General features: G+C 42.5%; 1 protein-coding gene across 1 annotated transcript in view; it reads left to right on the forward strand.

Moving 5' to 3' along the window:
• The window catches only part of LOC147701759 (uncharacterized), a 546,044-nt gene that overhangs the window by 423,234 nt on the left and 103,986 nt on the right, over positions 1–18,824 (forward strand). The window contains exon 10 of the mRNA XM_086930377.1: positions 9,805–9,966. Coding sequence (XP_086786503.1) covers positions 9,805–9,966 — 162 coding nt within the window. The remainder of the gene's footprint in view (positions 1–9,804; positions 9,967–18,824) is intronic.

The raw sequence follows: 18,824 nt of genomic DNA on the forward strand, positions 1-18,824 counted from the left end.
AGAGCAAAATACCTTTTTGTGTCTTTCTCTCCGCCACATAAAGGCAATCCCATTTCAAAGTCCGGGATCGCTAGGTGGATTGTTAAATGCATACAAATATGTTATCAAAAAGCTAAACGCACATTAAAATTCCCACAAAAAAGCCCATTCTACCAGGAAAATTGGGGCTTCAATGGCATTCTTAGGGAACATTCCCCTAGATGACATATGCAAAGCAGCCACATGGGCTACACCGCACACATTCACAAGGCATTACTGTGTAGATGTGAAAACTGAACAATAAGCCACTGTTGGCTAGGCTGTACTAAAAACTCTGTTTCAAACCACTGCAACAGATACGGGTGGTCGCCGCTAGGTGTGGGAATGAGGTTCCGTGAATTCTGAACCTGGGTCATAAAGGTCGTGGTTCTGTTACGATTTTGGTAACAGCGAACCGTAAACAGTGAGTTCAGCAAGTATGAGTGTTTTCATCATGTTACACCGATGGATTCACTGTGTATTTGAAGATTTCGTTCTGAACAATGGGTTCCATTTTGTGCATGGCAGCCATTTTGTAGTTGCCCTCACATAGGCTGATGACTTTAGCTGACTGCTGGATGACCTGAGTGAACTGACCCTGTTGCCTGAAGCTGACCTTGTTAGACCAGTTTCTTGCCCAGTAGCTGATCAAGATTAAGGATCAGAGCACAGGAGATTGTAAAGTTTGGTATGCACATACACACCCCTTATCCTACCTCTCATCTGTTTCTGTTCCTTCTTTTTATGACCTGTTTACGATATGGGTTTGTCCAGCTTGTGTAAGAAGGAATGTTGTTTTTTTTTGCATGCTTGCAAAAGCTAGGACTACCCCTTACTTTTGTGCTGAGTCATGTAACCCTAAAACATATAAAAGACCTCTGTCCTCTGTATTCCTCAGACTACCTCATTCAGTTACTACGGTTTCTGTGTGACGTGGCCTCATTTATTAAATTTAATAAAGATGTCTTTTCATATTTCAGCTTCTGTGCCAAGTTCTTTATTGATATTAGTAGGACCCCTGAGAATGAAGATTTTGGATTTCCTCAAATGGCGCAGCCAACGCAGAGCTAATCAGAGAAGTGACTTTCTGTGGGAGTGATCTTGTCAGGAGACTGAAATCTACTGAGGAGGACAGAACAGGATTCTAATAAGAAGGTACTCTGTGCACAGGGATTCTGGAGATTCTTTGTTTCTGCAGCCCAGTCTTCCTGATTTTGATCCTCCACATGATGTCACTCCTGACTGAGAACCTTTTTGGCGTGAGTATTATAAAAAGACCATTAGGTCATGTAGAACTTGACAGTTAGAATTTGGATAACTTTTTGATTAGTAAAAGTAAGAGTTAAGTATAAGTGGGTCGCTCCCAGTCCTTTGTTCTTTGGTTCTGTGGTTCTTTGCTTAGTTTGTTTGGTCCTTAGTTCTATTTGAAGATTGCAATTTTCAAAAACCGAGGGTCTTGTATATTTACGAGTGTATCGATAGAGATAGCCCCTTGAAGTTTGAAGCTAGATTAGTGAGCTATAAGATGCCTGATCTTAGCAAATTTGAAGCTTTGTGTTGGCCAACTTTGTATACGTTTGGATTAGCCGGCTTCCCCTAAAGGGAATATCTAAATAGGTTAGATTTAAAAACATATTTCTTCCTTGGTGATTTTGTATCCCCAGGGAATTAAAATATGACATAATACAAAACAAGGATTCTTTGTTCTGCGCAGTTTTATGAATGAAGATATGCAGAACGATTTTGCTTGGTGTTCTGCTAGCCAAAGCTAGTGAATTGAGTGTATTTTCGCTTTTTGGACATACATTAGTCTGTTGGGCTGTTTTTGCAGTCTTTTGGAACACTATTGAGAAGCGTTTCTTGTAAATATGACTTACAACTAGTATTTGTAAATGGTTATTGATTTGTGGGTCAAATATGTGTTTAAATGTCTATGTGGTTTTCCCATTTGTGCAACTTCTGTAAGTGAATAGCGATGGCGCTATTCACGAAATGCATGGCGCGCCGTATTGTGTGTCCTGAGTGTTTGACCCCTTTCTGTTTATGTCTGAAATGAGCTCAAATGTGTGTTTGTGTTTCTTTTTGATGTTTTCAGTCTATTAAGCAAAATATCTAAATGCTTAAAAACTAAAATGTAAATCCACATTCACTAGGAATAAAAAAGCCCCCCAAAACGAAATTGGGTGTTTTGCGAAAAATAAATAAACTTACAGCATTTTTCATAGATACATTGTATTGGATATTAACAGGCAAATACATCATCTGAATACATTGGACCTTGCTGTATTGCACACGCATTTTGAAACTTGAAATGTCGTAGTTTTAGTTTTAAATAGACATAAATTTGCCCTCAGTTGCACAGGTACATTTTTACATTTCAGAATGTCATTTTAAAAAGGTTCCAAAACTAAGGTTCATTATTTTGTATTAAAAGAAAGCCATTTCAATTAAGGGTTTTCTCTCTTTAAGCATTTTTTGTAAGCATATTCGTCGGTCTGTTGCTAAATAAAATTGCGGTGTGAAGGCGTGCGCGTAGCAGACGGCTCCAAGGATGTCCTCCCTTATGAGTGATCAGCACCCTCTCACCTGACTGATGACAATGTATACTTTTATTTATGTATACTCTTCTTCTTTAGGGTTAACATTTTAGAGTTTTGAAATGTTTATCAACAATTTTGAGTGGTTGCATTTAAAGTCTATCATGCCCCAGCGAGAATTAACCATTTCTGCGGATGTTATAGTGAGCTTGCTTCTCTTTGAGCTCTAACGAGGGATGCCGGGGCCTTCTCTCTCTCCTGAGGGCAGTTTGTTTATGGGTGTAGGATCTTCAGTCGGAGGTACCTGTGAAATCATTAGCCTTGTTGGCAATAATGATGTTTCTATATTTTGCTGTTTGAACAGTGTAAGCAGCTGTGATACCATTGTTTTTAAATCACCCACTTCCTTCTTAAGTTTAGCAATTTGCGCTAGGTAAGCAGTGTTCCCAATGAAGTGGGTACTGAATCTCTAATTAAAGAGGGCCGCTCCTTACAATAGGCAGTGCCGGAGTATCGAGCTGCTCTGCTAGAGAGAGGAAATGATTGCTACAAGGAATAGACGTGAAGTAAGTGTCCAGAACTTGCAGGAGCAAATTATTTGATAGCTCTGTGCCGGCTTTGCCTGGGAACGGGGGCAGTTGATGAGTGTTTGTGTTATCACGCTGGCCCTTAAAGTAAATGGTTATTGACTGCATGTCTTTTTTATCCCTGGGCAGTATACCATCTGACTTTCCAGAAGGCTTGGTTTTCTTGGGAATAACACCCTGGTTGCCATGAGCCTCTACAGCGAGCTTCTTTTTTGGAGGTTTCCCTAGATTCCCCTTGGGACGGTGGGTTTGAGCTGATTAGAGACTCAACCTCCTCAATTTAAAGGTCAGTCACTTGGAATGTACAATTACCTGGCTTGGTGGAACTCTTTAGATGTTTGGCAGTGCCCTGCACTAGATCAGATGCCTTTTGTTTGCCCATGCTATGACAGAGTAAACAATGTAGGCCCCAAGTAGACCCATACACTCAATATGTAACCAAGTGCAGTCACCATGGGTAATTCATTAAGCGCTGTGGTACAATTTCTAAACTGGCACACAAAGAATATACTATCAATGTATCTAAACATTTTAAAACCCTTCTCTCTTGAGCCAAACACACTGAAAAAAGATGAGCTGGAGTATGGAAAAGTTAACGTGTAGCTCCCTAAGCCAGCATTTAAATTAACAATGGACTAGACTTGTGATTAGGCAATAACAATTGTTACGTCAAATGTTTTTACCTTAAAAGTCATTATGTAAATTGTCCAGCCAAGAGAGTAGTCACAGCCCAGCCTCTTCCAGTCTCAGATGGGTGCGGAAGGTCCCTGGCACGACCTGTGCGTGTTCCGTGCAGTGGGACTGTGACATGCTTAAATAGTTCTAAGTGGCCGCAGGTGTTGTGATAGGAGGGGATTCTTGGACTTCGAATCCCCAGCAGCTGCAGAATGTGGCGGCTCTCCCCTTCCCAATTTCAGCACTAATAGCTGTGTCTTCCCATCGTGGCAACAGTGACAACTAGGTACAATGCAGGCTTTAACCCCAGACACAGGGTCAAGTAGCGTGCTGAAGTGTCCAGCGCAACCCTGGTCCATCGGAACTGCAATGCACTTCAAAACAGCTTAGTGTCTGCAGGTGATTCTGGGACTTGGAGTCCCAAGCAGCTGAATATTGCGGCTGCTCTCCCCTTCAATATGTCAGCGCTAATGGCGATGTCTCCCCGAGGTGGCAACAGTGACAACCAGGTACAATCCAGCTTCAAGTAGCATGATATAGTGTCAATAGCAGAAGCACTGGACACTTGATCACACGAGAGTAGTATTCTGCAAGGCCAAGGAAAGATTTGAAGCCATCTTTGTCATTGAGACAAGCCCTTCATTCACAGCATCTACCTGGTCATTTTTGGGTTTAATTTCATCTTTAGTTATGGTGTGTCCAAGGTATGTCACTGAGCCCACACCATTCTGACACTAGTACCTTTTGAAATTTAATTCTGTCTCTCCTAATTTCACAAGAACAGACCTAATGTAGTATCATGCACACTGACATCAATCAATCAATCAATTTATAAAGCGTGGCTAATCACCCGATAGGGTATCCAGGCGTTGCAGATCTGGGAGGCTTATTCAAACCTCCGGGTCTAGAGGGCCTTTCAGAATTCCGGAATTGAGATGATGGTCCAGAGGGGCGTGTGGAGGCTGTTTCAGGTCTTTGCTGTGATTTGGGGAAAGGAGCGTCCTCCACTTCCACTTAAGTAGATGCGGGAAGTATGGGCAACGGAAAGGAAGGCAGAGCGTAATCTTCTTGACAGTTGATGGAAGTTCAGGCGATGGTCAATGTATGCAGGTCCTTGGTTGTGTACAGCCTTGTGTCCATGAGTATGCAGCTTGAATTGGTATCTCTTCTGTATGGGGAGCCAGTGGAGGTGTCTGATGGGGAGTGTGATGTGGGTTTATCGGGGAAGGCCAAGGAGGAGTCCGGCTGCTGCATTCTTTGTAGGCAGAAATCTCTGTAGGAGGTGTGCCACCATTCCTACAAAGAGGGCATTGACCGTAGTCCAATCGGCTGGTGATGAGGGTCAGTGTCACTATGCGTCTCGTGTGTTGGGGTACCCACTTGAAGATCTTACGTAGCATGCACAGAGCGAGGAAGCAGGCAGAGTACATGGCGTGATCGGTGATTGCATGGTGAGCTTGTGTTCAATCATGATTCTGAGATTTCTGGCATGGTCAGAGGGAGTAGGTCTTATGGCCACCAGGAGTCGTTCCATGTGTTGCTACAGTTGCCAAAGATCAGTACTCCCGTCTTGTCTGTGTTTAGCTTCAAGCAAGTGGAAGTTAGTTCCGGTGGTGGTGGGGTCATCGGTGAGTGAGAGAATGAGTTGGGTGTCAATTGTATATGAAATTTTGTTGAGACCGTGGGATCTGATGATGTTGGTCAGGGGGTCATATATTCGTTGAAGAGTGTGGGGCTTCGGAATGAGCCTTGGGAGACACCACAGGTGATCTTGGGTTCACAGGTGAAAGGTGGGAAGTGGATCCTTTGGGTTTTTCCGGTGATGGAGGTGATCCATCTGAGTGCGTGCCCTTGAATTCTCGATGTGGTTGAGTCTTTCGATCAGCGTGTGGTGGGATATGGCATTGAAGGCTGCCGAGAGGTCAGGAAGGATCAAAGCTGCCATTTCTCCTTGTTCAAGGAGGGTCTGGAGGTTGCCGGAGAATGCGATCTGGGCGGTTTTGATGCTGTGATTGCTGCGGAAGCAAGATTGGGAGACGTCAAGTACCTGGCTCAGCTCCAGGTGTTTCATGAGTACCTTTGCTGGGAATGGGAGCAGGGAGATTGGTCAGAAGTTTTTAGGCTTACTGGGGTTGCAGAGATTTTTTGAGTAGTGGTCTGAGTGTGTTTTCAGGCCTCAGGAAATGTTGCAATGGTGATAAAGGTGTTGAATATGGTAGTGAATTCCTGGCCTATTCTTTGGTTTCTGGCGTTGAAGATGTGGTGGGGGTATAGGCTTAGGGGTCGGTATGCGAGGGTGCCTCTGAAGGTCATCTTGTCCATGTTGAGCTTGAAGTTGAGATGTTCCTTCTGGGTAGTGGTATTGTCGGTGGTTGTGGTACACTGTATGATCTCTGTGGATCGTGACTGTTCCTCCTCCTAGCTTGTTGTTGCGGTCCTGCTGAGTGATTGTATATCCGTCGGGGATCGCTGTGGCAATTTCTGGTGCGGATGTGGGGTTTAGTAGTCCTCATTGAGGAAGATGATAGTGGACACTTGAATAGTGAATGTGTGCTGAAAAAAGTGCATGCGGGATCATGTTTGGTGTCATCTTCTCCAATAATTCTATGACAAAATATAGAGGAAGTCAACTTCAGCCCAAAAGGAATGCATCTGAACATATAGGTGCCTAAAGGAGTAATAAGTGAGGTAAATGAGCTCTTCTTGGTGGTAGGCTGATGAGTATTTAAGATTAGGGGCTTTAGTAAACAATGTCTCTTGAATATCAGGATTTTTAGTGCAATTGGTCACAAATAAGTGAGTCGTAGAGGTCTCCAAATTCACAAGTGTTAGCTAGACCTCTGAGAACAACAACATAAGTTGTTACTCTTTAATGTTTTACTTGAGCTCAACAAATACGTTTGTGACGTTCTGGGATTATATTAATTTGCTCCCCAAAATAGCCCTGTAGCTTCTCTAAAACACTCTGGAAAAAATCACCTTCCTCCGCTCCTTCTTCATCAAAAGTCAGGTAAATTGTCAAAAATTCTTTGTCCTTGGTTAACCTGACTGTGAAGCAAAATAGGTTGTTTGCGCATTGGCGAGAACTTTTCACCTCTTAAGGTGATGAAATAAGGTTATAAAATATTTACCCATGGTTTTCATGGTAGTGTAGGTCCGCCACAATCATTTAGGAAAGGAGGTGGCTATGACAATACTTGAAGGCATGGTGACCCAGCGCTGAAGTACGGTATGACTGGCAAGTTCTCCTGGGGCACATTTCTGAGCAATGTGTTCCTGAGGAACTTCACCAGTGAAATAAAGAAGATTGTTTTACTTCACTTAACATTCCAGTTTCTACTTTACAACATGAAGGTGTAAGAGACCGAGTTTCCAGAGTTACTGGCGAGTTTACTGGCTTTGCGTACGAGCCACAATATCTTTGTGACAGGCACATATTGTGGCTGTCAAAAAATATTGCAAGTTTTGCTGTTTTAAGGATATTGTTTTCGTATGGTGGCCGCAAAATTTAGCAAACCAGGCTGTGATGTTCTGGGGGTCTGAAGAGAGCAGGTGCTTAAAAGAGGCTGTTTCCTGGAGTAAGCATTGATTAAGGTGGGTAAGGTGTGCTTATTTTGAAAGATGTGCTCACTGTATAACAACATAAATATGTGAATGGAAGACTGAATGAAGTAATGAGTGTATGGGTAATTAATGTGGTGCTACTTGAATTCGTTCAGAGACTCTCCCTTGCTATGCTCATCCATTTCCAAGTTACTGTTATTTTAGTGTAGGTTCCCTGAAAACTAATGAGCAGGTCAATATAGGCTAATCTCTGAGTACTACAGCCCTTCAGCCCATCAGGGATAAGGGTGACATTTTGGGATCTAATAAATCATTAAACATGATTGATTAAGGTACGGCAAACCCGATTGTCCATGCTTCTTACTTAACAAAGTGAAGAGAGAGGCAAACTCCATCAGAAGGAGCCCCAGGGATGTTGTAGGGAAACCCAATGATGTCCAGGAGACTCACGGAACAAAACGTGTTTAGGCTTATCATTCTAAAATTGAAAATAGCAGTGCTTCCTGTTTTTTCTTTGTTTACAGACAGTGATTACTGATGGCGACATTGATCAAGAGGCAGGCATCCTCCATGGTGATGTCAGGATGCTAAATCTCTGGTACATGGTCCCTCCTCCTCTTTAGTAACACCACCTCACTGGGACCATCATAAGTTACATGTTTCATTTTTCATCCATTCAGCAAAAAGAATACAACATACTTTGCCTTAAGAGGGAAATTTAACAAGGGGGAGGCATGAGTTTATATCAGCTTTTACCTTTGAAGCATGGTTACTGCTGTCAATTAGCAGGCTCCTCTAAGAAGGGTGGCCTTCTGCTGGGATTGAAAGGGAACCACAAAGGTAATGGATACCCAAACACCACCCTTACCTAGCTTTCCCCAATCATAGCACAAGGGGAACCATTTAAACTCATTATAGCAATGTCGTGATTTTTTTTTTTCGAAACCTCACCTTCTTCATATATGTTGTTTGTATTTATGTACTGACCACCCTCTTTTATCTTTGCCATTATCATTGGCAAGCCAAGTGTGTTCATGAAATGGTGATTTTTTGTATGTGGTTGTTTGAATTGTTTAGTGGGTGATTTGAAAAAAAAGACAAATGGTAGGTGAATCGATAATTGAGGGAGTGCATTGATGGATTTCTAGCTCAATTACACCTCTGTCATTATTATTTATCACAGAGGTTGGCCCTATCCTTTAATACATAACGTGTAGTGCTGCATCTTTTCCCTACTACTTCAGTATTCTCCATTCAGGCATTCGCTTTTGATTTTCCTTGTTTCCACAGCTGTTCTCTCCTGCTCCAGCCCTCTGCTCAGCAGGGGATTGTTGGTGCAGTGTTGGAAGTTGATGTAATGTGCTGTTGCTTGACATGCTTCAGAAAAGGGGGTGGTGATGAACAGAGTGTCTGAATTAAGAAGACCACTCTTACCCAGTCCAAAGATTAGAGCTTGATCCATCACCGTTATTTATCTCACTGCACCATCCCAGTTCAGAACATGGCTATATGCAAATCAGTCTGTCCCTGGCCCAGTGCATCATGGGAACAGGGCAGACTAAACCACCGACATCCTAATGAGGCTCTTGGTCGGATTGATAAAACTCTTAACGTTGTATCTATTTCAATCAATTTCAGAACATAAAAAATATTTTGTAATTTTATTTCGTGTAGATGTTTGAAAATACTTATGTTTGCAGTCATTCTTTTTTTAGCTAATTTGGGATTGCCATGTATCGTTAGCTACATTTACTGAATGAAATTCTTTCAAAGCCTTCTGTGATTATCATCCTGCACTCTGAGGCCTCCAAATAGCATTGCATGTCTAAGAGTGGGAAAAATAGCAGACAACACAAATTTGCCTGCTTGTCAAGTTTGTTGTCCATTTCTTGAGGCATATGGGGCATGACTCCATCTCTTGAGTTTTATGTGGTATGTCTTTGAACTGCACAAGGTAGAGATTCAGCTTACAATTTTCATTTACAAACCACTAAAGGAGATCGACCGAACCTTATAAGTGGTATAGTGTCCTGCCTGTGGTACTAAGTGCAATGGTGAGGACATTTAGTAAAGTCAATTTAAAAAAATGGTGGGGCCACAATTCTATGGTTGGTAAATGGCACCAACTGCTGGCACTTAGTCTATGGCTGCCTCTGTTTAAGGTCGTATTTTGTTGGTTTTAATAGCATGACTCAAATGTTTAATCTAGAGGAGCATAACTCAATTAAAAATGCAGACTACCTATTTTGGCAGCCATCTTGCCAAATATATACCTATGAGAGCATTGCTCTGGTGCATTGTTATTGCTGCTCATTTTCTTTTGGTACTGTGTGTTCTGGGTTGTTTGTGTTCTTTATTGTGAAATCATTGTGAATAGTCTATTAAAATAAAATAGTAACATTTGAGACATTTCTTATGTTTAGGTTTCCACGTTGAACTGGGGTGCAGTGGATTATGTCAGTATATGCCATTGTGCAGGCGCCGCAGAACACTGAATCCGCAAAAAATAAAAAAAGTCTCCAAGAATAGAATCCCCAACTACCCAGCTTCAATGTGCCATCAAAAAGCCAAGACAAACCGTACAGGTCAGTGAGCATTTTTATGGATCTTTGAATTTACTCAGAGTGTATATTCTGCATTGTTTGTGTGCTCCAACGATAGTAATTCTCACTCTGATTTAGTGGTTACCTCCTTGTCCCTCATTATTCCAAATTTGTAGGATTGCCTGGTTTGAGGTTCAGAATTATTGGAAAGGTTAGCCTATGATCTGACATTTATATAAGAAGGAGAATTTTTAAACCAGTTTTGCATTTTTCTAAAACTGTGTAGACGAACTGTGATCTATTCACAAACATAATATTGTAGTGTATTTATTATTAATACAATATTACTTCAAAACACTCTTCACAAACCTATGCACAAAAGTCTCTGCTGCAATCTCTCCTATCTGTTATTCAGAGATATCTGCCCCAACATGCGTACATGTTTTTGTGGTAAATGAGGGGTGGACAGGAGGAGTCGCTGGAAAATGGGTAATACTTATGACTAAATAGGTGGGGGTTACCAAGGATTAAGGAGGGGTTTAGGGAGTTCTAAGGAGTGGTTTATGGAGGGACATGCACCCATCTAAAAAAGCGCATGCCCATTTCTATTCACACTTCTAAAACTAGTTCAGCCAAAAAGGTTCTAAAACAGCCATAAAGGTACTCCAGGTCAGATATGGAGTAAGTCCAGTATCACACATATGAAACCACTGGTACTGCAACACCATCCCATTGACAAATCGATAATAATCTAATTAAATTAAAAAAATATATATAATTTTTTTACAATAATATTAAATTAATTTAACTAAATTCTGTACACACATTTTAGCAATATTTATTACCATATATATATATATATTTTTTTTCACTGAAAAAAATCATAGGTTTCAGGCACGTTATAGTTAGGAATTAGCATTTAAAAAACCTTAGAAATTCACTGAAAAAACCAAAGGATTCAGGGATGTCATAGTTAGTTGGCCATTTCCCACATAGAAAACCATTGAAATTCCCCCGTTATAGTTAGTTCAGCTAACTATAACTCGCTTACCTGCAATGCACTGCTGATGACGTCACATATTACATCACTCATGACATGGTCAGTGACATCACTCATGACATCACTGATGACATCTCAAATGACATCACTGATGACGTCATTCAGTGAATGTGTGTTTTTTTGAAAATTAAATATGTTTTATATATGTATATCTCAAGGTCGATGGAAGAATAAATGAGTATATAGTGTCTACATGGTTATTTGTTTTTTTGTAAAATTGAATGTATAACTGACTGATTAAGTGTATATTAGTGAATACATGGGTTAGTGAGTAATGTTTAAATATGTAAATATCTGTATCAGTCTATCACTTTGTGTATAAGAGCCTGCATGGGTTGGTGAGTAGCTACATGAGTGTCTATATGGCTTATTAGTTGGTTTTTTGAGAATCAGTATGAGTGTCTTAGTGTCTGTATGGTTCGGTGGGGGGTATTACTTAGTACATAGATGCATGAATGAGTGACTCACTGTTTATATGTGTTGAAGACATCATGTGTGCAGGACTGGATAGGTGGATGAGTGTGCGTATGGGTGTGTTAGTGAGAGAATGACTGTCTCAATAGGGTCTTTATGAGTAACTACATATGTTTTAAACTAGTATATGTGATTATTGGTGTAAATAAGTGAATATATGTGAGAGTGAGAGATTGGAAGAGTTCCTGTACAAATAAGTAGGTGTTTCTATAAGTGATTGTTTAAGAGAGTATGTATAAGTTTCTGTAGAAGTAAATGTGGTAGTGTGTGTATATGCATGAAAATGGATGTTTGATACTTTGCATGTGTGACTATAAGTGTGAGTAACTCTATGTATTAATGGTGGTGTGTAACAGGATGTATAGGTGTATGAGTACATATCATGAGTGAGTACATGTATGAGTGACTGTATTGGGACTGTTGGTGAATGAGTGGATGTGTGTGTAGATCTTCGAATTACTGAATAGGTGTGTTGTACTGGTATTGGTATGTCAATTGTTTTGAACATTTTTGTTTGTATTTTTGAGTACGTGATACAAAAGTTATATTAGGGTGAGAGGAGGTCTGCCACTCTATCACAAGGATGATGTCATCAGTGATTTCATTTGAGATTTCATGAGTGATGTCACTGACCATGTCATGAGTGATGTTATATGTGACATTGCGGGCGTGAGAGTTATAGTTAGGTGAACTACCTATAATAGGGGAATTTCCATGGTTTTGTACGAGTGAAATGTCCAACTAACTATGACGTCCCTGAATCCTATGGTTTTTTCAGTGAATTTCTAAGGTTTTTTAAATGCTAATTCCTTACTATAACGTGCCTGAAACCTATGGTTTTCTCAGTTAATTTGTAAGGTGTTTTAAATGCTAGTTTATAAGTATGCTTACAGAGGTAGGACATGTGAAGAAAGAAGAACAAACACAGAAAGAAGAAAAAGAAATGCAGAAAGAAGCAACAGAAGTCCTCAAAGACGAAGAAAAGTGCAGGAAGAAGGAAGACATGCAGAAAGAAAAAACAGAGGAGCAGAAAGAGGCCTTGTTGCAAAATCATCCTGTACCCTCAACTTTTTCAGATGGGTACTGGTGGTAACTGACTCTGACGCGACCGGTGAGACCGGAGGCTGCAGCATTCCCGGTCACGCTGACCTCTGCAGTGCTTGGCGGGTCTGTATGGTTCTCTAGCTCTGCGGAGGGTGCGGAGCTGCTCGGACCTCGATATTTACGTGCCTGCCCACAACCGGAGCTTGGGAGATTTACTGCAGGGACATTTTGAATACTCGCAAGCAGAACCCGCCATCTTAGCGCGGTAGGGCTGAACATTCGGACACCTCTGCATGGTGGGGTTGCTGCTGCTACGGCCGGAGGCTAGTGTTCCGTCTCCCCCTAATGTATGCACGGCGGTGTGCCCCCTCCCCCCGCAGTGAGGCACAATACATGAATGGGCTGATCACCCTGGTAGCAATAGGTCCTTAACGCCAGCTGTGAAGCTGTGGAAAGGCTTGTTTTGAATCCTGAGAAGGGCCCCCGCTGAGGTGATCTGACTGACGACTCGGGAACAGGTGGAGCGGTCTGGCGCCTCGCGCAGCTGTGAGCTCCATGGCAAGCGTTACTTGCTCAGTCCCCCTACACGCTGCAGAATGTGAACGTGATAAATTGCTGTGCCAATAGCAGGAGTGGAGCTGGGAGACAGAGCTCTTTCTAAAGAAATAAGTTAACAGCCCTGGACTGTGCATGGATACTGGTGAGGTGACATCATATTGGGTGGATTGCTTTGGAGTGGTGTAATTTCAAGCACACTGAGGGACGCAACAGCTGCGGGGGGATATCGAGCACTTCCTGGGTGGCCTCAAATCTCAAACGTGTTCTGGCTTCTTGGGGTCCCACACGCGACCACGCGGCCTAGGCATCTGAGGGGCTGCGCTTAGAGACATGAAGGGCCCCAAACAGATAGGACAGACTCTACGAGGGACGTCTGTAAAGATAACTGGAGCACAGGTACAGCGACCATTGGAAGAGCGCAGTGAGCGCCTAGACAGGGTAAGACACCATTACTACGCAGGCATTAGTACGAAGTGCTATTACTACGCATTTTTTAGTTCACGTTTACCTTTTCTTCGAATGTTTGTACATAGCATTCTGTTACTTCGCAAATGCTATTACTCTGCATTATTTTACTACGACGGGACTTGCAAATAGGAGAGAGGTAAGTGGGAGTGTGTATTTTTTTAAGGGTGTTTGAGTAGTAGTTTCTTTAGATTTAGTGTAGTGCAGGGGGTTGTGTTTTAGGGTTTAGGGTAGTGTTGTAGTGTTTGTGTAGTTTAGGGTAGTGTTTGAGGGTTTAGTATAGTGTCGGGGGTTGTGTAGGGTAGTGTTTAAGTGTAGGGGACGGACTGGTAGTAGGGGTAGGGTCGTGCTGGGGTAATGATTTAGGGTTTAGGGTAGTGTTGTAGTGTTTGTGTAGTGTAGTGTTTTAGGGTTTAGGGTAATGTAAGGGGGTCGTGTAGGGTAGTGTATCAGTGTAGGCGACGGACTGAGGGTAGGGGTATGGTCGTACTGGGGGTAGTTTTATAGGGTTTAGGGTAGTGTTGTAGCGTTTGTGTAGGGTAGTGTCAGGGGGTCGTGTAGGGTAGTGTTTGAGTGCAGGGAATGGACTAGGAGTAGGGTTAGGGTTGTGCTGGGGGTAGTGTTATAGGGTTTAGGGTGGCATTGTAGTGTTCGTGTAGTGTAGGGTAGTTTTTTGTGTTCAGGGTAGTTTCGGAGGGTTGTGAAGGGTAGTGTTTCAGTGTAGGGGACGGACTGGTAGTAGGGTAGGTTCGTGGTGGGGTGGTGATTTAGGGTTTAGGGTAGTGTTGTAGTGATTGCGTAGTGTAGTGTTCTATGGTTTAGGGTAGTGTAAGGGGGTCGTGTAGGGTAGTGTATCAGTGTAGGGGACGGACTGGGGGTAGGGTCTACTGGGATAGTGTTATAGTGTTTAGGGTAGTGTTGTAGTGTTTGTGTAGTGTAGGGTAGTGTTTTAGGGTCTAGGGTCGTGTCAGGGGGTCATGTAGGGTAGTGTTTGAGTGTAGGGAACGGACTGGGAGTAGGGGTAGGGTCATGCTGGGGGTAGTGTTATAGGGTTTAGGTACTGTTGTAGTGTTTGTGTAGTTAGGGTAGTGGCTTATGGTAGTGTTAGGGGGACATGTAGGGAAGTGTTTGCGTGTAGGGGCAGGACTGTGGCACAGGGTAGGGTCGTGCTAAAGGTGGTGTTGAAGGGATTAGAGTAGTGTTGAAAAGTTTATGTAGTGTAGTGTATTTGCACTTTGTATTTTATGTAGTGCATGGGTATTAATTTATTTATTAAAAGTTAGAAAAATAATTTACAACCTTTCAAAGTGTTTGGGTGTTTATTAAAAGAAAAAAAACAATGTGAAAAAATATGTTTATTAAATTTAATAACCAACTATTATTATTAAAAATATATTTAAAAATACTACCCCACCCAAAACCCCTATTTCCCTGTAATCCCGTCTCAGGGGTTATGTTACTTTATTAAAAAAAAAGAAAAAGTACATATTTTCGGAGTATTGGGCTGCGACGTAAATAACTGCGCAGTAAAAGCAGTTTCTAATTTTACAAATGCATTTGCAGAGTAATGGTTTGCTAATTATAAATATGCGGAGTAATGGTAGATGCAATGTAAAAACATTGCACTAAAAGCATGCGAAGTAATGGCATGCTAAGTAGCGTCATATATTCCCTAGATAGATGCTGAGGACCGGTGGCAGATACTGACCGATAGCGAACATGGGCAGAGGGGATAAAACGCAAACTAAACTCTCCTTCGAACAAAAACGCTCTAAATCACATGACGCAGTTACGGAAGAGGCCTCAAGAATGCACGCTCCCAAGGGCGACAACACGGGCATGGACATCCGCAGCTTGCTTCTGTCCATGGAAAAGAGCGTGCAAAGTGGCATCTCCGCACTGGACATGAAGATGGACGCCCTCTCCTACGGAATGGATAGAATGGCAGAGCGACTGGATAAACATGCGGAATGCCTAGACATGTAAGAGAGGAGACAAACAGAGGTAGAAGAGGCGCACACCTCCCTGGACTCGGAGCATAAACAGCTTGGCAAGGTTCTCCTTGTCCTGCAAGATAAAACTGAAGATTTAGAAGCCCGTTCGCGATGCTGCAATTTGAGGATTACTGGCCTGCTGGAGACGACTTCCACTGGGAATATGGAAAAATTCATAGAAAAGCTACTAGTCACTCTCCTGGGAGACCGTGTTTTCTCTAGAATGTTTGTGGTGGAGGGGGCGCATCGAGCCTAAGGCAGTTCGTAGACTGGTGGACTTGGGCACGCTCATAGCAAAACGGGTGGTGGCGCAGTGTTGGATGAGGGGGCCGACACCCACTGTTAAGCGCTGGTCGCACGGTGTGCTGTATTGCTGCATGCAGTCTGAAAATTTCAATGAGCTGCATCCACCACTTAGCCGCCCAAAAAACTTCTGGGGTTTGTTCATGTCACAGATACGCGGTGGCGGGGATGACGCAGGGCCTGCGAGGGAGGATCACCGGGATGGGGCTGAAACGTGCCATAGCGGAACGCCCTGAAGCGGACTGGGTATTGAGGGTTTCGGGAAGTTCTGTGTGGGTACTGTGGGAAATATACCGCTGGCAGAATGTGCTTCGGGGACACGGAAATGGCCTGGGAGGTGAGGCCCACTGGGTAGGGGCAAATGTGATGCACATGCAATACGCCGCCTGCCCTGTGTTGGGTTGTTGGCACTAAGGCTGTGTACTTTCCGATCGATAGGAGCATTGCTTGCAGTCCTTGGATGACATTGTGTGATTGTCTGTATGCTTTTTTATGTTTTTGTCCTGTAAAATCTAATACAATTTTTTTTTTTTAGTTGACTTTCTGAAAATATAATAAAAGGCATAACCTAGAAAAAGTTGCTAGTTGCTAAAACATAGAGACCACCAACATTAGTCTTTCTATAAATCCTCTCCAGAGATGAACTCTGCACTTCACAGTGTTTATGTAATTGTGAAGTTATCCCTAAATAGTTTATCACAAGAGCTCAAATTTCTAATATATATATATATATATATATATATATATATATATATATATATATATATATATATATATATATATATATATATATATATATATATATATATATATATATATATATATATATATATATTTACAAAAAGGACATCCTGTACATCATAAGAAAAAGAGGACAATCTTGGGGATACATTTTTTGCAAGTGGTATATTCTTGTAAACGTCAAGATTACCTGCCTGTGCAGAAAGGATTATACAGATTGAAAAATGAAGAGAACAGTTAATTAAATCTGGGATTCTTTCCTTGGTTCACTGCTCCCCAGTGAGGGATCATGTCTGGAATATGTGCAACCTAATAAGGGTTGCAACATGTGTACTTTACGGCAAGATTTCACAGTGGGGAGGAAAATGATTCCTCTATAGTAATCCTGGGGCAAATGAATGTTGTTCTTTCATTCGTTGATTACTGTATTTTGTTCATAGTTCAGGTGTTAAGACAAACACTCAGTGGGTTGCTCTGTGGGTGATTGTTCTGCCCATCTTTTCTTTGTGCTGCACAGTGATTTCTATGGAACGGTATATGTAACACTCTGTTTCAATTCACAATGTTTCTTCTTATGCATAATTTAAATTACAATATTTGTGACCAAACAAACAAAACAAAACATAATTCTTTATATAATATGCATTCAAACGCAGAAAGGACTAGTATTATGGCATTTATGGAGCATTCCATAGCCCTGTGCAGGGCCCCGAAGCACATCATTGGACAGTGAGCATGCTTTGCTGCGGAGGAGTGCGCTGTTAATAGGATTTCGTGTCTGCTATGATCCTGTGTGGGAAGTGTTTGGTTTTGTGTGTGAGGGGCCAGAGAGGTGTTCTCACCTTGTCTCTGAGGCAGCGCCTAGCAGTGTGATGGAGGCAGAGGTGTTAGCGATGGGAGTGCAAGTTATAAAGTCGTAACTAAAATATATAATAGACAGCGACACAGACAGCATCACCGTACCCAGAGGCAGAGGGGAGTTGTGTGCGCCAAACCAGTGGTGGTGGTGGGAGGAGGAGTAACCAGAGAAGGACAGTGACGGAGACATTCTAAGGCAGAGATGCTGAGAAATAGGTAAATTATATGAAATGGGCGAGGTGGGAACCAATGAGACTAGCAGCAGTGCTGTATCTTTCTTAGAGTCCTGGACACTGCCTCCTGCTGTACAAATTAACCTCACGGGAGAAGCAGTGGAAACGTGAGCAGAAATGACTCCATCATTCACAACCCAGATTTTACATTCTCCCGTAAGCCAAACAGGCCAGCATTGTTAGGTAGAGGTTCAGGCAGCAAACCCAGCCCCTGCTTCCACAGGTGGACGAACTGTGGTTGGATTGTGGTACAGAACTTAGCTGGACCGGACCCTGCACATGCAAGTGTCGGAGTCAAGGCACTTGGTAGGTTTCTACCCTGTTAACCCTCCATGTACGGCCAATACACGTTTTTGGATCCAAGAGTCCCTTCTTCTCTCTAGGTTTACAGGAGGAGGCAGATTCCTACACTTCTCGAACATCCTTGCTGCAGTGCCCACGTCCATTGTTAGTAAGGACTGACTCAAGAGACAGTGTAGGACGAGGAGACTTACCCTACTTGCAGGGTTTCAGCCAGGACAGAAGCATGAGCAGTCCATCCCACTCCACAGGTAGGCTGGAACTCGGCATAGGCACAAGTTCTCTCAGTGTATGGCCCACCCTGGAGCCGAGAGGGGTGACCAGGGCAGGAAGGAGCAGCAAGTCCTCGTTTTACTCACGCAGATACAGTTATTGCACATAAAGACAATTCCGATGGCGACCAGCCACGGTATTTGCGTTTGGTGGTTTTATTTATATGGATTAACAATATGCTGTCTTTTTTTGTAAATAAACTGCTGTACTACCACCACACATATATGCTAGATTTCAATTGCAGACCATAACAAGCCTGCCTTTGAATCCACCAAAGATCCTTCCTGCTGCACATTTGCACTATATCTGGATCAATGGCATGTGTAGGTTTGTCCTACTACTCAAAGAATCTCCGTCTCCAGGTTGTTCTACCAGAAGCACGGTGCAAAATATACCAGGATCGCATGATCAAGAAATGTACTTCCACAGAGATCATACCCATCCCTACAATGTTTCTCTTTAGTAATCCGCACACACTATGCTTGCATTAAAGAAACCTTCCCTGGATGCACTTGCAGAGGGCACATATAACTATCACTTCCTGTCACTGCATCAAACCACTCATGACATGGCTTCATTGATGTCTACCTTTGTCAA

The sequence above is a fragment of the Lissotriton vulgaris genome, chromosome 7 (assembly GCF_964263255.1).
Source record: "Lissotriton vulgaris chromosome 7, aLisVul1.2, whole genome shotgun sequence".
Taxonomy (NCBI): domain Eukaryota; kingdom Metazoa; phylum Chordata; class Amphibia; order Caudata; family Salamandridae; genus Lissotriton; species Lissotriton vulgaris.